This window comes from Coturnix japonica, chromosome 1, assembly GCF_054131305.1.
Source record: "Coturnix japonica strain WE chromosome 1, WE-NBRP24, whole genome shotgun sequence".
NCBI classification, from domain to species: Eukaryota; Metazoa; Chordata; class Aves; order Galliformes; family Phasianidae; genus Coturnix; species Coturnix japonica.
Genome location: NC_140663.1, coordinates 49,103,315 through 49,129,222, shown reverse-complemented (window position 1 = coordinate 49,129,222; position 25,908 = coordinate 49,103,315). Strand labels below are relative to the sequence as shown.

Sequence of the window (25,908 nt, the reverse complement as noted above, 5' to 3'; positions counted from 1 at the left end):
TTATGCTACGGTTGGGATAGAATTCTGACTTTTAAATAAAAATTAAGTGGAATAATTAATTCAGCCATATGCTGTGGTTAATCCCACATTGCTGGTGCCATGTAGGATAACACTGATTTCTGACTAATTTAAACGAGCTTTGCAAGTGGCAGCCTTTCCTTTTAAGGAGCTGTTTCTGAATATTTCCGAAGAATGCACTCTTTCAGATTGAATTCACATTCAGTTTTGGAGATGTACACCCTTTACTACAAAATGTTATGATTGCATTTGCATCAGAAGGAGAAATATGACACTGAATTGGCCACAAAATGTGAGTGGGAGGCTAAGAAATATCTGTGTACAATATTTCTTTTCTGCTTAATCACAGCTTTAGGGAAAATCATTTTTTCCTTGTGCTTTTGTTAGGAGACCAAGTATCTGGGCCTCACTAGCTGCCTGTTGGGATGTGTTCCCAGCACCCTTCAAGGCTGAGAGGGAATGATATTTAGTGGAGAGAGTGTAGAAGTTGAGAGTAGTGAGGAGACAGATTCTGAATTTGCTTTTGTTTTGTTTTCCTGACTGCTTTGTCTTTGCAGAGTCGCTGCCATTCAATCTCTTACTTCCTTATCTGTATAATAGGAATCACAGGGACTGACCTTTTCTGAAGCAGTGATAAGAGTTCTACTTGCACAGCCAGAAAAATGGCTGCGATCACAGTTGTGGCAGTTAGACAAAAAAAAGTGGGTTTTACCCATCCACAGTACTGAGAAATAGGAGCTTATGTCCGCTGAAAACAGTTATAACAGTTTTAACATTGTAAACCTTTTTCTTTTTGAGTATGTTCTAAACTATAAGATCTCCCAGATTTATCTCAGCCATGTTTTCAACTTTCCCTGGAGACTTTCACTAGAAGTTGGTGTTTCTTTGTGATGAAAACTTGGCTTGCCATGTAGTTCAAACCACTACATTTGCGATCCAATAACAATAAAAACAAACCACTACTATTGCGATCCAATAACAATAGTTGGCGGTTCTTGATGGATGCTCTGCAGGGTCTCAGGGGACTTGCTGTCAATACCAAGTGGAAGCTGCTAATTACCCATGTGGATATACACAGATATTTGTCCTGGAATGCTGCTTTGTGTGCATTGCCACAGTAAGTCTGCAAACTGACAGCAAGAGCTGCTCTAAGTGCTTGGGTCAATGCATTCAAAAGGAATATGAGACAGATAGAAGTACTTACCCGAAGGTTTTTACAAACACTTGGAAAGTAGGAATCTTTTTGAGGGCTTCTTATTTTTTTTTAATCCCTGAATTTTTAACCTTGAGCCACAGAATCCTGCTGGGTGCTGCGGATCTTGCCTTTCAGGTCAATATGTATTCCAACAGAAATTCATGTTGCCGGTAGAGCAGGTGCCGTGTGTGACTGCTGTGTTCAGAAGAAGGTCACAGGGACCGAATGCATGAGCTGTGCTCAAGGAGCAAGGTTCAGATCTGGCAAACCCACATGTGTAAATATTGAGAAGTACTTTTATATCTCTTCTTCAAATAATCCTTATTGTGCTTCCTGCTGTGGTTCTTTTCTCCAGTGGAACCCCCAAAATAGTCTGTCACGTGGATGGTCATGCAGAAATGTTCCTTAAGGAGTTTGTTCTTCATCACTGCAAGCAAACCTCTGTGTTGCACTACACAGCGTTACATACCACAGCATTTCTGCTACTTGTTTCTATGTGTGCTGTGCTGACCACTCTGCTCACTGTGTTACCTGAGCAGCAGGTGATGCAGCTAGCAGGGATTAGTAGAAAATTTTGCTTACTGAAGTTGTGTGCTGAGGCTTCCGTGGTGGTGGTGAGCAGCTCACATTCCTGTCTTCCTGCTGCTATAGGATTTATTGTCAGAGCTTTGCCATCATCTCTGGTTTTCCATCATGCTGCAGAAATGTGTGATCTTCACTTGACGAAATAAAATGCCGTTTAGAAACTCCGGAGACTGTTGTGTCTCTACTGACAATTAGAAGCAATAAACAGTTAAGCAAATTAGAAGAAAATGAGACAGACTGTTTTGTCCTTGGAAAGAGGTTTCATCTCATTATTCCTGACAGATCTGTCTAGGTGCTGAAAACAGTGGTGGCACAAAACCCACATTGCCTTTAGCAATATACCCAGAAGAAGAACAGTGTGGGGATTGTGAGGAAGAATTGGGGTCAGTGTCAGTGTCTCTGTGAGCAGTTCCCTTGTGCTGGCAGTCACATGGGTAAGGCACCAAGGTGCTCTGGGGCTGGCTGCCTCTTGATGGCCAGGCTCAGGGAGACTCTCAGCAGTTAGGAAATAGTCTTGGTTTGTGTGCATTGCTTTACTAGGTAGTAGGATGGCTTGTATCTGTCCAGGGCTAGTTGAAGTAGTGCTATAACAGTGTTATTTCTCTGCCCAAATTCATGAGGCTTTGTTTTTCGACAGTGCTCCTTGTTTCGTCTTCCTGTATGCTGACTGTAAATCAGCATCTATCAGGCTGTAATCAGTAGATGATATCAAGTTCTAGAGAACTCGTATGGATTTTGAGGTTTGTTATGTCACACAGCTAACCCCAGCAGTTCTGAATTCTTTAATTAGTTTGTGCCAAAATAATGAGTAAACAATGTTTCTTCCTTCTTTTAATTGCTTTAATTCCACGGCTGATGGAAAAGCTGTGTTGCCTGGAAAGTCTTTTGAAACAATAAATTTTGTGAGCATTTCAGTTTCACACAGAAGTTTCAACAGAGTATCAGATTAGACAAACTCTGAAAAAAATACCTTCAGAAGAGGCTTCTGTGAATCTTATGTATCTTATTATTGATCCTTATTAGCAGTGGGTTTGCACCGTGAGGTCTATTCACCATATGCTGCTGACAGGTAAACAGAGTGTTATCACATGAGAACTAATGTGTTTACTAAGCCCTGGGAGTTTCTTTTAATACTTATGTTGGAGTTTGAGTTGACACCATGCTTGAAAGCAAGCCAGCACTGCACTAAGCAGGATCTGGAGATCTGAGTGGTCCAAGGAAGCATCATACATAGATGCCCTGCTGACAGTAGTTACTTTGCAGGACACTGAAAAGAGATCCTTTCCACATTAACTACACATTCCTATGGTGGCTGCTTCTGCTGTTTTACAGCACAGTTTTGACTAATGCCTTTCTTTTTTGCAGCTGTTAGATGATCCTTTGCTTAGTCGTTCATATTTGCGAGGACTGAATGCCACGCTGTGACTCAGCTGCAGGGAAAACTGTATTTTTGCCTGATCTTGTAACGTGCTGGGCAGCCTGAGTGCGCTGGTGAGGCTTTGGCTTCATTCAGCCCTGGGTTCAAGTTTCCAAGCCATTTAGTATGGAAACCTAAATGTGTAGGGCTGTAATGTATACCAGGCTGCTGGAGAATTGTATTTTGCAGGAAGGTAACGTGCTTGTAGACAGAGATGCACAAAACAGTCATATCAAGACCCAGAAGGTAAATGTGCTCCCTGCTTCTGGAAGGATGCGAGGGCTGCAGCTGCCTTCTGCACCTCCTCCTTCTACCACTTTGCTGTTTCTTTTCTAATTTATCAGACATTACACCAAATGTAAGCCAAACATTATTTCATTCTGTATGGTTAGGCTGCATGAATAAACACTTTCTCCATTATCTTGCTTACGTAAAGGAGCATTTGGCAGTTCTGTGTGCTGGTTACTTGCAGAGTTTTAAAAATGCCAGCTTTAGCTGGTGTAGGAAAGTAGCTTTGCAGGAAGGATCGGGATTGGAAGTAGACATGATGGAAGAGCTCCCTGTCTTTAGAAGTTAATTTATAGCTCAACCTAATCCTTTACATGACCTCAAATCTGAAGTCTGCTGGAAGACACTCTGCAGGTAGTTGTCTGGCTTGAATGTATTGGTGTTCAGGGTTTATTTGGGGAAAATAGAAGAAAGAGACTCTGAAAAGTGACTGACTGTCTCACTGATAAATGGTTAATGCAGTGGAGATCTATTACTGATGCATAACAGAAAAGTCATGCTCTCTTTGATAGTAACAGCTTGGTGAATAAAGGGTGATAATGAAGAGAGAGGAACCAGCCCAGAAAATCATGTGCCTTTACTCTGGCACTAGATCAGGCACCAACAGTTGGGCATGACTTGTCTGAAGGCAATATGAGGCACTGAAGTAACCCAAGAACTGAACGGAATGGTGTTGAATCTTTTGGTTTTCCGCTTGTGTTAGATTGATGCTGATTAATTTTGCCTTCATGTAGAATATCTGGATTTCTGTTGAGGTCTTTGTTATGTTTCTGCCTGAGAGTGTTACCTTGTCAATAGCTCTCCCACTCCAGCACTGCTTGATGATCAGTGTGGAAGAGATGTTGAGTAGGCAGCTGGGACTGGGCAATAGCTGTTCATTTGCTGTGGTTTGCTGAATTTCAGTCACTTCAGGATAAAGGAAGTGAACGTTGCTGTATTCTGTAGCAAAATGTTTAGGAACTAGGTTGAAACCTATTAAAATGATTTCCCTGGATTCAGTAGATCTGCCAACTGAAGAAATGCAAATAGCTTTAAAGTCTCGAGACTGATTAGAAGTGGGAGTCTGAGGGCGGGGGGAGGAGAAGGCTGATTAGGAACAAATGGAGGAGGATTAACCAAACTTTCCCAGATTAGTGTGTTTAGCAATGCAGTATTACTACTAGGTCAGCAAAGCAGTTTGCCTTCTTCCTGTTCCTTATGCAATGTGATTGTGTTTAATTTCACTGGCTGAATTGTTTTACAAGTGTTTGTGTTGTGTGTGTGATGTGATGAAAGCACCTCTGCAAAGTCTGGCGTGGTTGGGAAACTGGAGGCAGGACCTGGGCTTCCCTCCTCTGTGTGGGCAGGATTGAGTAAAGGGTTGGTGGTGTTTTGACACAAAGAATCAATCCAATGAGAGCTATCAGAAATGTGTCCTGCTGGCATCAATGGGGCAGAAGTAATATGTGGGAGAATAACATGCGGAATGGTTGTCCCATAGTCAGCCTGACTTTCTGTGGGGAAAGAAAAGGGAAAAAAGAAGCAAGAAGCATATTTCTAAATTCAGATGATTTCAAAGGATTTCTGACATCAATCCAACTATAAAAGTAGCACACAGCAACTACGTTGCAGTGTGAGGACTTGCTGTTCTTACAGTTCTTACTGGGCTTTGAGGCTGTATTCATGGCAAAGATCCCAGGCCTGAGAAACTCTGTGCTGCTTTCTGTAGTCTTAAATTCATCTTTGGGCTCCAGCCACACGCACGCAAACAAGCACACCCTTTTCATGTCATCAGTCCACATGGAGAGAGCCTCCTCCTGTCATCAAGTCCCTGCTTGCCAGCCAGCTCCCACTCTGCAGGTGGCAGAGTCTCAGACCTGTGTTGTGCTGCCTGCAGATAGGTAGTTAAGGCTTATTCCCATCCTCCCCTGAGCTCTTAACAAGGCTGGTTAACATATTAAGTCACAACATCCTTATCCATCCACTGGTTTCGGAAATACTTTCGTGTTAAGTAGTTGTGTAAAGCCTTTTCGTGTTAGAAACTCTACAGTCTGTGTAATCAACCTGCACATCTTGCATGAATCCTGAGTATTACTGCTTGATGAAAGTGTAGTGACTGGTCTGAGACAATAAACAAGACTAGCCCACTGTGGTGAGAATGGTGAGAATAGTCATGAGGTGCACGTGATCCAAGTTTGGATCCAGATCAACTCCAGCTCAGAGCCTTTGTTTGTGACTTGGAAGGCTTCTGCTCTGACATCTTTAGCCTCCTTTGAGTGTTGCCACCACGGTGTATTACAAAGGTCAGAGTTAGCTCATCCTTTTTCTGCTACGCATTCACATTGCAGCTCCTCACGTACAGCTGCTGTTACATGGGGTTGTGGTAATGCCTCTTTTTTTCTGTGTTCTTGTGCACACCTAAGCCTGGCTGAACGATTGGGATGAGCCCTGCTGTCTGCATTAACCCTCCTTTGTGGTGTGCCACAGTGGTGCAGGCACAGCAGGCTGTAGAGCAGTATGTCAGAGGTGGCATGAGGCCAAAGTAAAGGCTGTTTCAGAATTCCTGGCCCAGATGGCCAACTCTGCTTGCTCAGAGGGACACAGGGAGGGAACACACAAACTCTGTCCTAGTTTTAATCATTTTCAGTACCAGTCCCAGCATAATGATGTTAAAGCAGTTCAGAGATTGCCATGATTTCCAGGCTCTCTGTGGCCTGAACACCTTTTATTTCCACCTCCAAATATAGAAATTTTTAAATGAAAAGTGCTGAGTTTTGTATTTTACTAGGGAAGAGAAAAGGATCTGTCAAGGTTTAAAGCAGAACTCGGTTCCCCATGCTCCATTTTACTTTCTCAGTTTTAAGTCACTGCTAACAAATCAGGGCAACAGCAGTTGATGTGCTGGCGTTGTGAATATATTAATTAGAAATTGACACATCATTACTGCTTTTCTACTCAGGCATTTTGGGAATGTTTGTTCATGTACAACTGAATGTTAGTGTAAGTAGTTGTGGATTCTGTCAAGGAATAGTATTAACAGCAGGGCTAAAGACTTTCAAGTGCTTCTATTAATACGTAACTTCTGTTTGTAGAATGAAATGTGTCTTGCCACACAGCAGCTTTCGAAGCAGCTCCTTGCCTACGAAAAGCAGGTATGTTCAACATCTCACCTGTGGTTTACCCGTCAGCACCTGCAAAGAATCCTGTTCTAATAGCATTCTTTCCAAAAGTGCTTAGCCCATTGCATTTACTTGATTTCATGTGCATTTCAAAATGGTCTGAGATGCTCAAGGAAGTTGTTAGGTCACTTCTCAGCATCTGAAGATATAAAAGAAAGAAAGAAACAAAACCAGTGCAAATTATTGGTTAATGAATTTATGAAGATGCAAGCTAATTGGTTCCTATGATGTGACTCTAACTTTAACAGGACCCTAATAAGCATTCATTGCATGTTCTCTCAAATCTATTAATTTTGAAGAGGAGAAACAGAGTATAAAGAGCTGGTATTATTGAGTTGCTATTTTTTTCATTTAATTTTACTGTAGACCTATTTTTTACCTGTGTAGTAAAGCGCTTCCTGTGTCAGCTTTGTTGATACTCACCAAAGGCATGTTTCTGTTTGCAGCATTTTGCCTTAGGAAAGGGAGATGAAGAAGTGATATCCACCCTTCATTACTTTTCCAAAGTTGTGGATGAGGTAATTTGAACTGCCAGTACTCTATTATTACAATGGTAATAGAATATTGGAGGGTTATTTCTTATGATCTTTTCTTTTTTGCTTCTGAACCTTCCCACTGAAGGTTAGATTGTGCCTGGGTTTTACAGAGTCATTTAAACAGAGGCGGAAAGAAGCGTAGTGCTGCCCTTTGCTAATGATACCTTTAGTTCTGCGGAGCACCAGAGCTGGATCTGTGGCTTCCTCTCACATGCTACTCTCAAAGTGTATGGGAAATCACAGCTTGAACCACTGATTAATTAGCTGAGGCAAGTGTTGGGTCAGCTGCGGGAGCACAGGTGAGAGTAATCTAGCTGTGCTCCTGGGAGGGGTGGACTTCAACTCCACCTCCTCTGAGACCTCATTTAAGGGCTGACCACCACTGAGGCAGCATCTCTTGGAGATCGTTCCCCAGTGGAGACTGCCTCAGCTTTCCAGTCAAGGCATCGACATTGGTGAGTTTTCTTTACTAATAACCTTTGATTATTTACCACCATCTTGGTCAACATCTTTATATTAGCCACCCTTACACAAAGCAAATATCAGCTTACTAAATAGGGGAATTAGAAAAGAGTCTGAAGCAGGACATGTTTCAAATAGACTGGGAACATTTTTAACTTCATTTGATTTAAAAATGGCATATACTTTTTCAAGTTTTAAATGCTTCAGTTTGAGCCAGATCCCCGGACAGTTAATAATTTGAAGTGCTGCGCTTATCCCATGGATTACTCTGGTGATACAATGAGAAGAATCTTAAAGGTGAAGTTTGCCCTTAGCTTTCTGCTGCACATGTGCTCTCAGGAGACAGCTGGAAGGATCGTTTACTGCTAAAAGCCTTGTATTTATCTTTGTGAAGTATGAGCAGTTAAAAACTGCAACTTTCTCCTTCCTAGTTAAGAGAGACCTGTTCCTTTTGTGAGCTGAAACCAGAGAACCTTGCTGCTCAGTTCTTTCAGTCACATTTTCCCTCACAAGAGCTTTCTTGTTCCTCAGCCTCCTTTTATGTGTGATAGATATCCCTTATACCTTTGTTCCAGTTGTCCTCTGTATAGGTGTTGAGTTGCCCTCGTTAAGTTCTGTATTGTCAGGTGAGAAAAGCTGACTTCATCCTTCCTTCCTAATCCCCTTGCAGGCCTTCAGAATGATACTGTGAGCAAGTGCAAGGATTATTGTGTCCGTGTATGGCATCATCCCATATTAGGTACTCTAGCAGCATGATAATTGTCACAACCCATTTAAGATTCAGCATGCCATTGCTAACACACAAGCCTCTCCTTCTTCCTAAATGATGTCAAACATGCTTTAAAATATGTCTTTGTCTGCTGAACTTTAGAGACACACAAAAGAAAGAACAGGAAAATGCTATGAAAGTTGAATATTGCTCCTTTTGATTGTGTTCTGAGCAATCCTTGTGAATGGAGAGAGATTGTGGTCATAGAAGTGGAACTGTAACTCTGTGCTATAGAGACTGACAAAAACTGGTTGGCAAAGGCAGATTATACATGAAATCTTACTTGGTTAATAACTAGAATTAATGGTAAACTGCTCTAACGTAGTTCCTCTGGGAACTGGAAAGTTCTTGGATCTCTAAAAAGCAGTAGGAGGGAATTAACCAGGAGCAAAACCCCATCTGTCTCTCAAAATTGTGCTTCAAGCACTGAAGTACTGGTCTGTAGCCACAAGCATCATTTTTCTACTAACTTGATCAGTGCTTGATTTTCTTTATGTAGTGTTAAGATGTGTTTGACATGAATTTCCAAAGTGACCAGTATAAAGGGCCAATAGCAGAATTTCACTTGATGTTTGCTGCTCGTGGATTTTTAATGCCCTGGAGAAGGCTTGGATGAGGCCAGAACAATTAGTAGTATAGAGATGTTAATCTGTGAAGTTACTCAAAACCTGACTAGACACAGGCCTGGGCAGCCTACTCTTGCTGACCCTACTTGAGCCAGGTAGTTTGTGCAGATGATATCAAGAGATCCCTCCAAACTAAACAACTCTGTGATTCTGCGAACTGTAGTGGCACTTGGCAGTCTTGTTGCAATGTTTCTGATCCCAAATGGTGGAAATATAAATCCACCATTTACATAATTTTTCTCGAGGAAAGGTTTGCTAAGAACTTTTTATTGCTTGTTAATAAAGTTAACAAATGTATGTTATAGCCTGTATCAACTCTCTTGGTTGTGGAGAGTTCAGTGACAGACAGTGTGTGTTATTGTAATTGCGTCGTGTCTTAGATCATTTCTCTGTTCTCTCTTTTAGCTCAATGTTCTCCATTCTGAACTGGCAAAACAGCTTGCAGATACAATGATTCTCCCAATAGTACAATTTCGGGAGAAGGATCTCACAGGTAGGTTGTATTGTAAATTTTAATTTTCCTTCTTGCTTATGTTGTAATAAGCTGAGGTATAGTCCCACGTAAGAATTTGTTCTTCTGATAACCCACGATAAAGTTGTGGGGTTTTTTTGTTTCTATTTCTTTTCCCTGGTGTAGAATTGCATTGACAGACACTTTCTTTCAGATGTAAACAGTGCAATTTCACCACATATACATTATGCCCTGGATGGGTTAAGTTTGGAAATATACAACCTTGTTCTTTGTTGTGTTACTGCACTTTTACACAAGCATACTTTCATTGAAGCCAGGGATGATTTAGTTGCCTAAAACAGGGAAATGTAGCAGTGAATGTGGCTTGCAAACAGCATCAGTCCCTCTGCAGAAGTTTGGGATTGTTTGAAAAGCACAAGCAGGAATACTTTCCTAACTTCACAGTATAATATATCCCCTCCCTTTTAAGCAGTAAGTCCCCTTTAAGTCCCTTCCGTACGCAGGTAGTTCCAAGTTACTCAATTGCATAAGCTTGGAAATTTTGTACTTAAACAGCAAAGCAATATTGCAAACACTGGGTGTAATTTCAAGAAACAAATGCTTTCAAGGTCAAGATCAAGGACACTGACCTTCTCATGCAGCAGAAATGTGAGTTCTTACTACAGAATTAAAGGAAAAACAACCATTTTTCATGCTAAATTTACTCTCCTGCTTATATACTTCTTAAAGGCATCATGATATGGGAGACAAAAAACAACCCAAACCCTGCAGCTACGTAGTGAGTAGTTTAGTTTTCTTATACCATAAAATCTCATTTGAAACTGCAGAGATATCAAGGTGGTTATAAAAACGAATATGTTGCTCACAGTATAGTGTAAAGAATATGTAGCAGTATTTGGATGGTAAGATGTTGGCTCTATAAAGGCTGTAACACCTCCTTAATGTGGCTTCACTGATACAGTGAATCATTTCCCATCTACAGGGATTTTGTTCCTTGTTCATAGAAGGAGTCAGGAAAGACAGAAACCAAACCTTGGCTGCTTCATAAGAAATTATGGAAGTTTATTTAGTTTCCCTAGATGTCAAGATTTTATTCATTCTACCTGTCCGTCCAGTCACCTTTTTCACAATCTGTAGGGTAACACTTTTGTTAATAATTCTACATTAGAATCACGTGAAAGTGTTCTGGGAAGACAGAGCTGGCATGAAGCTGATTTATGAATAGGTTGTTACAAATAATCAGAGACCATGATGACATCCTATAGTTGTACCCTTTTTCTTTTCACAGTTGCATAATGGCAGGTCTTATGAACTTGCTTGCTTTGTAGCCTTTTGAGAAGGATTCTGCCAGTTACAGTGTGCACTGATATGAGCACTGAGAGCAGTTTGTACCCCATGATTTTCAAAGCTGAGTCACTTGTCTGGTATCTCTTTTACCTGCATGAGAAACTGGTGGCCAGCTTTTGCCACATCAGTGTCATAGCTGGTAATCAGATATAATGGATAAGTATTTATTTTCACAGACAGTAGCAAAAGAAGTTCCATGTTGATGGAGAAGATGACATACATGGATGGGGCTTAGACCGTGTGTCACTGGGACTTTGTTAAATCTCTTGATATCACATAAACTTTGGCAGGATGTTCAGAACTGTTGATAGACATGGGCTTTTTGTGATAGCAGGCATAGTGAAGTGGTGTTCTTAGGGTAAACTACACTGACAGATGAGGAGTATTTTTCATGGTGATAACTTCATCTATCAAGTAAACTAACTCCACTCTTATTTTCCTGTCTGCCTGTCTGTTTGTCTTGTGACTGATCTGGTATGATATAATTATGAAGACAGGTGTGACACTCTGCTTTGAAAGGACTGGAATGACAGGCATTAAGCGTGCCATCAGTGATCTCAGTTGAACCCAGTGCTTACAGCAGTTTTTACTCTGAATATTTGATTTCTCTTTTTCAGAAGTAAGCACGTTGAAGGATCTTTTTGGCCTTGCCAGCACTGGTATGTTTCCTAGTTTTCTTTCTTTCTAATGATATGCACCTGTTATATCACAGAAGACATTTTTAATCTATGCAGACACACATCACATTTCTAAAAAAAATAATATTCCTTGTCTACAGAACATGACGTGTCCATGGCAAAGTATAGCAGGTTACCGAAAAGGAAAGAAAATGAAAAGGTAAAGAACGATAAAGGGAAAAGGAAAAGCTTTCATCAGCCATTCTGTCTTCGTCACTGTAGCTAATCCTTGGATAAGCTTGTGAACTTTGGAGAGTTCACCAGTTAAATTCACAGTAGCTCAGGAGTAGTGGTGATCTATTTTCTAAGCAGACACAAAGCTTTCAGACATGAATTCAGCAGTTATACCTGTTTCTCCAAGCTAGGCAAGTGTTGCTGAATTACAGCCCTTGCGGTCCAGAGGATCTCTTCAGATGGAGGCAATGGCTATAGCCAAATGGCTATAAATAGACCTGTACAGGCCTACTGTTTTACAGCCAACATGGTGATGCTGCATCACTGGGTACAATTCATTTCAAAGTGTGTCTCAAAGCCTTGTGTCTGCTATTTATAAAGCATTCCGTTCTTCTACATCTGCCTGTAAGTTGTCGTTTATGGCACACCAAACTGTGTTGGTGGGGTTGCTCTGCGTTTCTGCTTTCCTTGTCTGCTGGACCACTATTCCCAAGTAAATGCCTCTGTATGCCAGAAATGTACGATAGCCCTGTGCTGGGAGGGCTTCAGTTCTACAGGATGGTCCTTCAAAGGGTGTGCATTGCAGAACAGAATGTGATACAGCATAATGATGAATTATTCATCTCTGTGTTCTGCGCTTGGCGGCTTTGTGTTGTGAACTCAGCTGAAAACAAATCTTTTGTATTGAGACCAGATCCAGAATATTAGTTGTGGTCGTTTTGTAGTTAATAACCACAGGCACTGCCAAAATGCTTAAGTATTTTTACAGAGCAGGGCTTGAAGTTGATTTTGGTTTTGGATTTCCTTTGTTAGTTTCTCATCCTTTATGTTAAGTTCTGTAAAGTTAGAAGTTCTGTAATGAATTTTTGTCTAAAGCGAACTCGAAACTAATCAGTAAATGTGTCCTTATGCACAGTAACAATTTGTCAACCTACTTGCCAATTTTTATGTAGCATAAGGCAGAAGTGGCAAAAGAAGTGGCGAATGCAAGGAGAAAGCAGCATCTTTCATCTCTGCAATATTACTGTGCCCTGAACGCTCTGCAGTACAGGAAGAGAGTGGCAATGATGGAACCCATGCTAGGATATACCCGAGGACAGGTATGGATGGTAAAACTACAGCTAGTTCTTTTACTGTTCCCTGGGAACAGTAAAACACTGTAGCTCTGGATTGATCAGTTTATGAGAACTGACAAATGAAAACAGAGAAAATTAACCCAAAACTTTATTCAGCTTGCCTGGGTTTTAACATCTGTTTACATTTGTGATGGGCAGTTCAGTGTTTAGGTATTGAAGAGAGATACAAGCGGAGGGGAAAAAAACGTGCTGTTCACTTGTATGCAAAATCAGCCTGGGATTAATTCTTTCACAGCTAAGTTTTCAGTACAACAGCATTTACTTCTACTGTTTACTCACTGTCTGCAGAAACTCTCCCATGTAGCACTTTCCCTCCTGGCATGTAATGCTCAGCATACTCATGAGGAGTGCGCACCACAAGGAACAGAGCATGCACTGGAGAACTAGAAGAACAGAACAGTAGGGTGGATTGAGCAAAATGAGTAGGGTGGATTGAGCAAACAAATCCTGTGTCTAGTCTTCAATCTGCCAGCAATTTGTTGTAATGGCTGAAAATGCATTTCTCAGATCTGTTAGGTATGGTAGTAGTACTGCTAATTTGACTCTCCAGGAGATTAGGAGGATTAATAAACCAGTGCTTTCAACAGCACTTGATTCTCTTTACTGGCCCATCTTAGGTATCTGTTGTGCTTTGAAACTGATGAAAGAAAGCGAAGGGAAAAATGAGAGCAGGGCTGGGAAAATAATAGAAATGGGTGCAGTGGTCTGAGATGGCAGCGTGGATCATCATATCCACTGTCCTCTGTTTTTTGCTGATAATGTGCTCTGTATAAAATAGGTCTTTAATGAGAATTCAGTCACTTATTCCACCATGGGAGTTGATAGTGCTTCTTTGTTTTATAATTGCTTATCCCAAGCAAAAGAACTGCAGCAGTTTCTCTTTTGTGGAAGCCAAACAGCTTATTTTATTTGGTAAAACTGCCATATCTCAATGCTTTGTGCAGGAAAGTCTCAGGTTGTCATGGGAAAGGCACCCTTCAGCTTTTAAACTGTATATTTTCTTTATTAATTATTCAAAACCTGTGGCAAATACTTCACATTTCCAAAGAAAGAGCAGAACATAGGGAATTTTTACAAGAAGTAGTGGCTGATGTACAGGATTTATTTGACTGAAAACCGTCCTCAAAATCTAAACTGGACGTGTCAGTCCCTCATTATTGTCAGTGGAATGCAGCGTTCTTCCCTCCTGCAGTAGGCTTCTGAAATGAAGAGGTGAAGCATTCTTCAAGGGAATCTATCTTGAAGGGAGCTCTCTCTGTGTGGCTTGTAACACCACAGACCCGATTCTGCACGGTGTCAGTGTGGGAGAAGGCTGCATGTTTCCTCTTTGTGGTCATTCAGCTAGTTCATTGGAAACACACCTGTCAGCAGCCAATAGCTTATGTGTAAAAGGGCATATGAGAGCGTGGAAAGGTGCAAAAGAGAAAAGTACAAAGAAAGACAACACGGTTGTTGTAACCATTATTTGGTTGCCAGCCCAAATTATCAGTCATAACGGGATCAGCGTTAACCCAGTCCTCACAATCTGTTACTTGAGAGAAATCAGAACTGAGATGACTTCCAGTGTCACTTCTTTATGTTTTTCAGATCAACTTTTTTAAGAAAGGAGCAGAGATGTTTTCCAAAAGATTGGACAGCTTTTTGACTTCTGTTTCGGACATGGTTCAGAGGTGACATAATACTTTTGTTTCACTTTGTGTGTTCCTTTGCAGTCTGAGTTATAGTACTGTAACCTTTTTGCATGTAATGGACAGTGCTGCTATTTCTAACACAGGAGTGTCCTTTTGTGCTTGTATTGTACTGTTGAACATGCTTTGGTATGGCAGCAAGTGGAAAGGGGGGGGGGGGGGGGGAGATGTTTGTGCACATAAAGGAAAGTACTGTCAGTGCACTGAGGAGTATTTTTAGTGTAGCCAGGGAAGCACTCAAATGCTTTCTCATACTGCAGTGTCTCTTCATGAACAGAAAAGCATGACATTTGGGCTTGAAATGGGGTTAGTAAAATTAATATAATAAAGTGAAAGTGCATTCTGAATTAGAGATATTTATACTCATTTGCTCTCATAGATTACTATTACAGCAACCTTCCAAATAAAGATTTTGGACCTGTAATGTTGTAGCTACACAAGGTAATTAAAGCGCCTTGCCCTAGAGAAAGTACTTGTCACATCCAGCGTAGGCTGTGTCAGTTCACTGAGTTTAACCTGTTCTGTTTAAGTACCTGTTTCAATAAACTGCCCCACTTCTGTGCTTCTACTTTTGAGATCCTTTCTTCCTTGTTCCCTCTCTTTGTTCTCCTCTGTTCTAGTGAAGATCGACGTTAATTATAATTAGGTCCTTGTAAATGTTGTAAACTTTACATTTAAAACATAATCACATTAGAGAGAACACTCATGGTTTATTTTAAATTGATGGGAACACTGAACAGAACACTCTGCTTTATAGCTTCATACCTTTCATACTGGAGTATGTTCAAATCATCACTTATTCTGACTTGGTGGCATTTTAAACAGTGCATACTTGTTAATTTGAGAATAGTGCTATAAGTAATTCCCTGTGTAGGAGACTGTCTTTTTCTAAATAATTTTTTATTTCCTATAACTCTGTGCTTATTTATATCTCCTTCTGAGCTCAGTTCTGAGATAAGTTCCTCTGCAGTCTGCACAGTGTTTGCACAATTCGGAGGATGGGCTTTCAGCTCCCTTGAAGTAGTGACCTTCATTAAGGGTAGCCACACTGCCTGTGTCTTACAGGCACGGGGAGGATCTTACCACTGGATTATCTGTAGAATAAGCACTCGTTGAAAAATCTGGCGTGTTTGTCTTCTAGATAGGACACAGCGCTGAATGGAAGCAGAAATAGACTGCTTTACTTGTCTGGGTCTGGTTTTGATGTTTATCTGTCACTCAGCTAAACCAGAAAGGGCAGCTCAGATGTAACTGGTGCAGCTGTGTGACATCTTTGGAAAACCCCAACGAGAAGCTCGCAGAATCGTGAATGACACTGTGCAGTGAAGCACTTACTGACACAGGACATGGTTTCATTACTAAAGGTTATGCAGCCACTGAAAAACGTGCTGCCCACTCCTTTCCTCCTTTAGTGCTGGGGATCACAAGTCTTCAGTGAGTCAGCCCTGCTTGCTAATCAAGCTGAAAGCTTTTTGTAAGATTTGTTTTTCTTTGGAACAAGCTCAGGAGAACCACTGCGTCCTTACAGAATTTCAGCCCTGATGTAGCCTTGCATCTCTTTAAGCTGACTGTGAAACTGACTCTTCGTATTTAGAAATATATTAATCTATATAGTAAATACTGCTAGCAGTGTCACAACATATTAGAAAGGATAAACTATTGAAATACTCTCAGTAACCATTTGGTCTAGCTGCCACAAATGTGTGCACTTACAGAACTGACAGGTTTTCATATCTTTCTATCTTGAAGATAAGAAAAGTGGGCCTTAGGAAGAAGATTACAGTCTCAGAAACTCTGACGGTGCTGGGGCAGTTTTGTTGTTAAGAAATACAGGCTCTGTACAGAGCCTGTATCACCTACTCATGTATACCAAAAGGGCAGCAAGTAGGGGATGCTTAAAGCATAGGTGTCCAGTGTTAAATGCCTTCTAAGGTGAGCAATGACAAATACTATTATCTTCCCACCCCTTAAGTTTTCCTGATATCCTAGGAACCTACTTTGGGGAACCTTTTCTAGCAATGGGAGTGGAGCAGATAATCTCCATAGGTCCCTTCCACCCCTTACGTTTCAGTGACTCTGTGATAACAGCTCCTCAATTTTGATAAAGTTAAAGAAGAAATCAAACATTTACTGATACTGTTTCTCTGGAAGACAAAGGACAGCTGCTGCATTACGGCCCTTGAGAGCTGATCTCATCTGGTCACCTGCTGAGAGCAGGGTCTGCTTGAGCAGAGTGCTCAGGGCTGTGTCCAGTTCAACTTTGAGTCTCTTTCTACCTCACACATACAGTTTCTTGCTACAGCTTGTGTCCATTGTCTCTCATCTATCACTGCACACCTCCAAGAAGGGCTAGTTCCACCTGCTTCCATCTGTTTTATTCTCTCCCGCTAGGCTATTAATCTAGCTCCCCTTCATTTCTTAAGGCTGGAAAACAATTCTACAGTCTTTCCTCACATCATGTGCTCTGCTTTCCTGACTGTCTAGTTTTTTGTTTCTGACTTTCATATGCTGGGGCACCAAAACCAGACACGTCCTATGGGAGGCTCACAAGCCACTGGATAGGTGGGAATTATGACTTCATTGAGCTGCTAACTGTACTATTGCTCATGCAGTCCACAATGTAGCTGGCATTTTTTTTTTACTGCAAGAGTATGGTACTGGCTTGTGCTGCAGGACCTTCAGTCCTTTGCTGAAATCTTTCTACGCAGGAGATGCCTCCTGGTGTTTACTGTTGCATGGGGTTTCTCCATCCCAGACAGGACTTTGCCTTTGCTGAACGTCATGAGATTCTTTTACCCACCAGGCTAGACACTGCATTACAGCAGGCAGTCAGGATGTTCAGGTATGATTTACCCTTGGTAAATCCATGCTTGCTGTTCCCAATTGCCACCTTCACCTTCACATGCCTGGAAATGGCTTCTAGGAGAACTTGCAGCATTTCCAGCATGTTATTCCAGGAATAAGAAGTTGTTCTGTGAAAGTCAGGAGAGACTACAGCAAAACCTGCTTTGAACTGTGCCATCAGAGCACCATCTGTGTATGTTCAGCAAGGTAAACTCAGGCATTGATTTTAGAAGCTGTCGCTCAGAACACAAAAACTCAACAACTTAATTCCTCATTTTCAACACTGAAATGTGCCTCTTGTTTACTCATTTCAGGCTTAGAGAATAATTCTGATCATTATCCCTGTGTGCTGTTTGGGGAAAGAAGATAGCTATGTTGAATACAAATTGGAAGGGAAAAACGGCACATCTGTTATAAGAGACCTTCAAGCTGGGCTTTCACAATAAAGAGCAAGGGGAAATCCTGGCTATGCTTTTGCTGCCAGCCCACCATGCACACAGCCATATTTTCTTTAAACCATTGTTAATATCTTCAGAGCATACACATCTTGTCTCTTTGGCCTCAGATTGCATTTTCCTGGAGTAGTTCCATATTGTATGTTTCTTCCTTCTATTCCTTCCTACCTTGACTGGTTTATTGTGGTACTCAGGGATATGATTTAGCAGAGGGTTGTTAGAGTTAGGGTACTATGGTTAGGCTGTGGTTGGACTTGATGATCTTCAAGGTCTTTTCCAACCTGGGTAATTCTATGATTCTATGATTCAGTCCTTAGGGAAGGACTCAACCCTGTAGTCTTGCATTGCATTTCCTATAAAAATCATCTAAAATAAACTTTATCTTTGTATTCATTACACTCCCAACCACTAGTAGGGAGATTTTGCTCAAATACTTCATATATTTAAATGGATTCATATATAATCTCAACTGGTATTTTTTGTTCGTGTTGTGTCACAGATGTTATCTGTATCCTGCTATAAATTGCCTAATGGTACTTCTGAATTTGTTTTGTTTTTCAGCATACAGGGAGAGTTGGATGCCGAAACTGAAAAAATGAGGATATCCCAGCAGGACTTAATTTCAGTTAATGAGTCTGTTTACACCCCAGACTCTGATGTAACTTCACCTGCTATCAACAGGAATCTCATCCAGAAGGCTGGATACCTTAATCTTAGAAAGTAAGACAGCTGTTGCTGCCTGCTGCTTTCTGTAATTGCTGACTGCTTGCTATATTACAGGGTTTTTTAGGTCTCGAACACTTCTCAGATAATGATGTTTTAGGCTCCTGGATGGCTGTGGTAGCTTTACCCTTCAACTCCTAAGTGTCTCTGTCACCTTTGAAAATGTGTTTGAGAAACTTAAACCCAATTAGAGGTATTTGATATGATTTCCCTGAAAACAGTAGTTTACTTCTTGTTGGATTTGCCTTCAGGGATGTTTTTCTGTCATTAGCTGGGTAAGAGTTAGAAGCCTATGTGTCTGGGTTCAGATTGTTCCCAGTCCTTAGGGCTCTTTGTAAACACAGTGTTTTCAAAGAACAGCTATGTTTAATATTCAGTATGGGTTTTTATAAACTGCCTTCTTTGCATAAATACATGTTTTAAGAATCGTACAAGTTAAACGTATGCCATACATAGAGTTACCTGTGCAGATTATCCAAATAAAATCTTCCAGTGCCTTCTGGAGGAGCTGTGTATACAGCAGCAGAGCTAGGTGGCATAGGATAACATGGCCAGTGGAACTGAAAAAAGTCAGTTCGTTTCTGTCTTACTTATAATATTATAATAATTATAATAATAATACTTATAATATTCTTTTTTCTAGCAGCATTCTGTATGCTGTGTTACAATATAACTGAAAGGATGTCATAGCAGGGCAGCTTTGGGGGTACTGCAGAAGATGCTTACAATGTCTCTTTTCCAAAATCGCTCATGCTGCTCAGCAGCTTGCAAATACATACTCTAAGTTTATTTTTTAACCAAGTTTGATAGCATTTCATCTCACGTACCCAATGCTCACAATTAATGTATTCCATAACTAGGTGATACAGTAGAAAGTCTTCTTACCTTGGGATGTTTAGAATTAGAAAGCCCCATCCAGGCTGGATCGAGCAATTCGTCATGATGGGAGGTGTCCCTGCCTATAGCAGAGGGATTAGAACTAGATGATCTTAAAGGTCCCTTCCAACCTTAACCATTCTATGAGATTAATTCTTCTGCTTAGATTAAGGATTAATCTCTGCTATGAATAGGTGTTAATTTTACTTCACATCATTAAACATTTTGCATGGCTAAGCGTAAAGTTCAGGGTACGTTTGAAGTTTCTTTAGGTCACATGGAGTCATTTTTAAATAGTAATGAGTTTTTAATCATTGCTGCTTCTTTTTAGTAAAACAGGTCTGGTGACTACAACTTGGGAAAGACTGTACTTCTTCACCCAAGGTGGCAACTTGATGTGTCAGCCGAGGGGAGCAGTAGCTGGAGGACTGATTCAGGACCTGGACAACTGCTCTGTTATGGCTGTGGACTGTGAAGACAGAAGATACTGCTTTCAGATCACCACTCCTACAGGCAAAACGTATGAGAGGCTTTATTGAGGACAGCCAGTCATGCCTGCCTGTTCAGATAGTTTCCTGTAAAACTTGCTTGCTATAATAGTAATCCTTCCTGGGTTTCCAGAAGGTTCTTAACTAAGAGCGTGTTCATTCCCATCTTCCTTGACAACTGTCTGAAGAGCAAAGGCAGTATGCTTTAGCTGCAGCCTGTTTGTGATTTTTGTTCTTTTAGAAGTTAATGGAGACATGGTCTGTTGACACTATAAGACTGAGAGTCCTTCTGTCCACTGCTAGCACTGATATGCTATGCTTGTGTTTTAGGGGTATAACTCTTCAAGCAGAAAGCAGGAAGGAATACGAGGAGGTAAAAATATTGTCTTAATGTTGTCATTCTTGTATAGATGTGAGCATGATGAGTTCAGCTTTCATTTTTTGCCTTCTAGTGGATATGTGCCATCAACAACATTTCCAGACAGATCTATCTCACCGACAATCCAGAGGTGGGAGGTTGTTTCCATCTTTCATCTATTCCTTACCATTTGCTTTACTGCTGTTCATTATGTATCCAACATTGCTTTGTTGTTCTGCTTTGTTTTCCTAGGCAGCTGCAATCAAGTTAAATCAGACTGCCCTACAGGCAGTGACTCCCATTACCAGCTTTGCAAAAAAACATGAAGCTCACCATCCCAGGTAATGCATTCACTTTCATGGACATGAGACTGCTGCCTGCTCAGTCACACTCCTTTCATGTGGCAGCAGTCACCAAGGAGAAGGTCCCATCTAGCCCCTGCCTTTACTGTCTTACGTATTCCAGGAAGTTCCTTTCTGATGCTACCTGCTGAAAGCCTGAAGAGATGCAAAGTATTGAGGGTAATACTTATTGTTCCACAGCACAGCCTTGAAGCTCTATGTAGTTGCCACTGCGTTTTTGTTGTTTCTTCTAAAACAACCACGCTTGCTTCTAATCTCTTTGCAATAAAGGAACAATTTGTGATGTGGATAATACAGCAGAGCTTCCACTGTACAATGAAATATTCTTGCACATTATCTCAACTAATTCCTGCCAGTCCATCACAGAAGGATGCCTCACTGTGCTGTCAAAATAGTTACTGATCTCACACGCTCATTCAAGTCAGTCAGTCAGTCTTTGAAGAAGATGCAGGAGGAGATTTGTATGTGACAATTCTCAACTATCACGTTGCTTGTGGCCATGTAAGATCTCAAAGACTGGCCAGGATTTGCATGTTCAGAAACCGGTTCAGGTCTCTGCTGTTTGAACTGGTCACCAGACTGCAGATATGGCCACCAGAGGGCAGGGAGGCAAACAGCAACATACTCCTGGCAGTCAGTCCGCACAGTGTTGCATTAGGGCTTAATATACCACCAATTTATTTGTTTCTAAATAACTGTAGGTATAAAAAATAGGACAGATTTTACTTAAGACTTCAGTAGTACTCATTTAAGTCAATGAATACTGCTTCAGTCCACTTTGGATCTTTGGATAATCTTGTCTCCCTTCCAAAGCACAGATGTGGTGTCAAGTGTCACTGATTAAAATGTTTTTTTCCCCCTTTTAACTGCAGCCAGAATGTAAAGAATACAGATAATGGTAAAACAACTCCCAGTGAATCAGCTGGCATTCAGGACTCCACACAACTGATTGCTCTTGGAACGCCAATTCAGTTTGATATTGTTCTGCCTGCCACAGAATTCCTGGACCAGAACAGAGGTGGCAGGTATGGTCAGAGATGGTGATTTCTCACCTTAGCAGAGTGACTTTTGGAGGGGAATATCAGGTGTCACAGCATTTATATGTGGTGACCAGAACCTATCATGATAGCTTTCATTCTTCATTCACAGGCGTGCAAACCCATTTGGGGAGTCTGAAGACAGTAGCAAAGATGAAGAGGAAGGTCAGTGCTTCATTTTCCCAGATAAAAGCAGCCATGATCTCAGGCTTAATTAATTCATCCCTCTCCAGTGTCTCTTCATGAAAGCACCTGACATCATGGAGCAAGAGCAGCAACCCATAGTACACTTGAAGCTGGTTGTGTTTCAGAAGCCTGTCTGTTAAATACCGCCGCCTACAACAATTCAAACACTTTCTTCTTTGACAGTCCAAGCTGTATTGCAGATTAGGTTTATTTCAGAAGTTTAAAGGCAGAAAGATTTGGTCTTCTTAGCTCTGCTATCCTATTGCAAAGTAGGATGGCTTTGCAGCACCCTGAGCCAGTGCAGGACATGGGAGTGTACAGTGCTTGGTGCCTGCCCTGTGTCTCAGACTGCACAGCTGGATTGCCATTGCACAGCTGAAGTGTAGCATTCTTTGTGGTACTGCCACTTGAAGCAGCTTCAAACTGGGTCAGAACAATGCCTGGCTCCTAGAAGGCAATCACCACTCACATGTTTATCTCTGTGTTTCCAAGGGGAAAGAAAATAACTCTATCAGTATCTCCAACTACTCAAAAATGGAAGTAGCACAGTGAGAGAAGCTATGCCTTTTATCTTCCAGATTCACTCCTGCAGCAGATGTTCATCGTTCGGTTTTTAGGATCCATGGCTGTTCAGTCAGACAACACAAGCGAGGTGATTTATGAAGCCATGAGACAAGTGTTAGCTGCTCGTGCAATCCATAACATATTCCGTATGACTGAATCTCATCTCATGGTCACCAGCAAGAACCTGAGGTACGGCAAACTCTTCATTGCTTATCCCTTGTCAGTATGCTGTTCTCTTCGTGAAATTTGGGATGAGGATTTTCTGCTTCTCCAAGAAATGCACCCTTCAATGGGGTCAGACTCTGAGATTGACTTCACTTAGAAGAATGTCCTCCTGACTTCAGTTCTAAGAACATTCTGCTAAAACGTAGAGGGGGTGGCAGGGCTGTAAAATCCTACAAATACACTGAAAAAACAAAACAAAGAGTTGAAAGATTCTCTTACCTTACATCCAGTAACAGCAGAAGAGCTACTGCTCTGTCCTGTTGTCAGAAGCATCACCATAGAGCATGCTCAGACAAGACTTAACTGGAGTGCATGTTCATACGCATGCATACAGCGTTAGCTTGTGCCCATGGGATGCTCACCAAACAGGTGATTCCAAAGCTCCAGGTGACCAACAGGTTATGCAGCTGGGAGCTGGTCTAGAGTTAAACTTTGTCATTGACCAACATGAAATCACAGTAGAACATCTGATTCCATGCATATGTTTCCTCACCAATAAAACTGATACAGTGACTGCCTTATGATTATAAAGCACCTTGAAGTTACTGATAAGAACTGCTCTAAAAACATGTACTTTTTTTTTTTTCCCCCTACACCTAATTACAGATTAATAGATCCTCAAACTCAAGTTACTCGAGCCAGTGTAAGTAACTTTGTTTTGAATCTGGTTTTCTATCACAGCACTGAATGCTTAAGCCCATGAACCTGAGCCCTTGACCAAGCCAGCTACATGCTGATTAAAAAACGCTTTTATTACAATTTTCTAGTTTGAACTTGCCACCGTCACTCAGTTTGCTGCTCATCAGGATAACAAGAGACTGATTGGTTTTGTGGTCCACCTCCGTGAGACCCCAGGAGAAGAATCCATGAGCGCGTATGTTTTTGAGAGCAACACGGAAGGAGAAAAGGTTTGCACAACGCTTGTTAAAATACTTGGTTTCTATGTAATGCTGCAGTGAGATGGCATTCCACCTCTCCTTTCACACCCCTATTGAAGTTTGCATGGATACTCCTCTGTTTTAATCCTGATTAAGCAGCAAAACCAACAGCAAAAACCTGAACTTTACCCCCATTTCTGATTTCAGATCTGCTATGCCATTAGCTTGGGAAAAGAAATTGCAGAGGCGCAGAAGGTAAATCGTATCGATTCCTCACTGACACGCTTGTTTTGCTGCATGTTTTTCTGCTTTTTTCACCCATTACTGTTTCACTCCCATTCTTCTCTCCTTTGGGGAGAAAAAAGAAAATAATGAAGGCTTTCCATTTAAAACACTCAGCCTGTTGTAGAAACACATTAATGTAATGATGTGACACCGTTCAGTAACATTACCTGTGTGTTTTCATTGCTACAACTGTGGAACAAGTTGGGGAAATGAGCTTTAAGTCACCTGTATTATGCACACTAAATACGAACTTGTTTTTTTATGGTTGTTCCTCCTTGCCTTTCAGTAATTAGAGTGCTGTCAGGTAAGAAAAGCACAATAAGGCTCAAAGTAAAGAAATTTTTACTTACCTAAGAGGTGTTCTGCTGGAAAGGGATTACGTTTCAAAACCTTTAGCCAGAATTATTCCCATTAAAACCTTCAGGTTAAACGTTGTGGAAAGGAAAAAACACTGCCACAAAAACCTCACATTGCTGAGCATTAACGTGTACTGGAGAAAAGGGGCTCCTCTGAAAGATTGCCTTTGCCTACTGATCTTTTGTTTTCCTTCAGGACCCAGAAGCGTTAGCTCAGCTAATGAAGTCTGTGCCCTTCACAAACGATGGGAAGTTTGTGCTGCTGAATGATCAGTCAGAAGAGGATGGAGCCACGCATGAAGAAGGAGAAGAGTCCGAAGCATGAAGAACTCATTTCCTCCAGCCTGTATGGGAGCAAGGAGAAGCCGGGAGGCTGCCTGTGGATTTCTGTTTTTAAATCATCTGTGCACACGTGAAGCCACAGCTTCTGGCACCCGCTAGGGGGATGGCAGCATCTTTGCAGAGGTTCCTCAGGCTTTGCAGTGAACAGAAGCATAACTTTGGCCTTTGGAAATTTTTGCATTTGTGAATGTGTAGTGCAGAGGCGGGCCTGATATGCCTGCAATCTTAGGCAATGTTTCAGTATCAGCCCCTTGCTGCTGGCAGCTCAGCCGGCACAGCTGTCAGCCACAAAGGGTTAACTGCACTTCCGCAGGCTCACAGGGAGCACCGGTTGTAAGCTGTGCTCTCCTTTAGGAAATGCATCAGGCCTCTAACTTCTTCCTGTAGTCAGTTTTTATAGTTTGCATGATTATGTGCATCTAAATGAAGGTTTAAAATGCACTATTTACTTTATTTTCAGATGAAGTTATTTTTAGCCTAGTTTTAAGCGTAACAAGATTTATCTTTTGTGCTAGCCTATTTACAGAACAATTTGTTAAACACTAAATTTTTCCTATTAATATAATCTATTTTTATATTGCGTCTGGAATAAGCTTACAAAACAAATCTAAGTGCCTACTCTTACCTTTACGGGGACTGCATTCACATTCCATGTCATTAAACAATGGGCATAACGTACCCCCTTGATTTACTGCAGGCATCAGAGGCAGCCAGCAGTGGGGCATAGCACCTGAGCGCGGTTATTCTGTGGTTAGGGAATCTTACAATTAAGAGAAGTTACAGAGATAACCTGCAGGACAAGTAGTTTTATAATAAGGAGTTCTTTGTATTGTTAACATAGGCATTGGAGCCTACCAGCAATCTTCAGTCTCCAGAAGCTGAGCAATAAGAATGCTAGAGAGCAGGCTGCAGCACAAGGACTAGTTTCACTGCACACTCCTGCCATTAGAAGCCATGCATACCAGCTAAGATGTTTAGATTTTCTTTCTCCCTCTGGCTTAACCCGAAGATACGAGAAGCTGTACTTGGCAAGTACAAATAAATGGGAGCCCCTGAAGAGAGAGGTGGGGGAGGCCATACAAGGCTTATAGTAAACAAGATGCAACAAAGAGCTGAAAATCTCTAACTGAATTTGACTCATCTCAAGCACTTAATAGGAACATAGGCTTTCTGTAAGCAATCTGTGCTAAGGCAGCTGGATGAGTACAGCTTGCAGTGCTTGCCATGTAATAAATTCCTTGAGCTGGTTTGGTGACTGTTTGTAAGAACCATGGAAGAAAATGGCCGGTGACTGACACAAACATTCCTTCGTCAATAAAAGCTGAAGCTGTCTTATTAAAGAAATTAAACCCTCCTGCAGTCTTGTTACTGAAGACACTAA

At 41.3% G+C, this 25,908-nt stretch overlaps 2 protein-coding genes across 5 annotated transcripts in view; one reads left to right on the top strand and one right to left on the bottom strand.

The window, feature by feature from the left end:
• Positions 1-25,876, top strand: part of APPL2 (adaptor protein, phosphotyrosine interacting with PH domain and leucine zipper 2) — a 31,496-nt gene extending 5,620 nt beyond the window's left edge. The window contains exons 3-21 of one of the 4 annotated variants that reach the window (XM_015864228.3): positions 6,575-6,634; positions 7,108-7,179; positions 9,460-9,547; positions 11,491-11,532; positions 11,652-11,710; positions 12,678-12,824; positions 14,448-14,530; positions 18,409-18,567; positions 19,778-19,966; positions 20,265-20,307; positions 20,387-20,443; positions 20,545-20,633; positions 21,527-21,679; positions 21,804-21,856; positions 22,456-22,630; positions 23,273-23,309; positions 23,434-23,574; positions 23,752-23,799; positions 24,382-25,876. In XM_015864228.3, the coding sequence (XP_015719714.2) occupies positions 6,575-6,634; positions 7,108-7,179; positions 9,460-9,547; positions 11,491-11,532; positions 11,652-11,710; positions 12,678-12,824; positions 14,448-14,530; positions 18,409-18,567; positions 19,778-19,966; positions 20,265-20,307; positions 20,387-20,443; positions 20,545-20,633; positions 21,527-21,679; positions 21,804-21,856; positions 22,456-22,630; positions 23,273-23,309; positions 23,434-23,574; positions 23,752-23,799; positions 24,382-24,510 (1,824 nt within the window). In that variant the 3' untranslated portion in view covers positions 24,511-25,876. Of the gene's footprint in view, positions 1-6,574; positions 6,635-7,107; positions 7,180-8,350; positions 8,399-9,459; positions 9,548-11,490; positions 11,533-11,651; positions 11,711-12,677; positions 12,825-14,447; positions 14,531-18,408; positions 18,568-19,777; positions 19,967-20,264; positions 20,308-20,386; positions 20,444-20,544; positions 20,634-20,757; positions 20,944-21,526; positions 21,680-21,803; positions 21,857-22,455; positions 22,631-23,272; positions 23,310-23,433; positions 23,575-23,751; positions 23,800-24,381 lie in introns of those variants that run through there. The other 3 variants (XM_085518663.1, XM_015864243.3, XM_085518669.1) reach the window with 3 other exon arrangements.
• The window catches only part of WASHC4 (WASH complex subunit 4), a 42,426-nt gene continuing 39,245 nt past the window's right edge, over positions 22,728-25,908 (bottom strand). The window contains exon 34 of the mRNA XM_085518617.1: positions 22,728-22,847. The gene's annotated coding sequence lies outside the window, so the exon portion shown is untranslated. The remainder of the gene's footprint in view (positions 22,848-25,908) is intronic.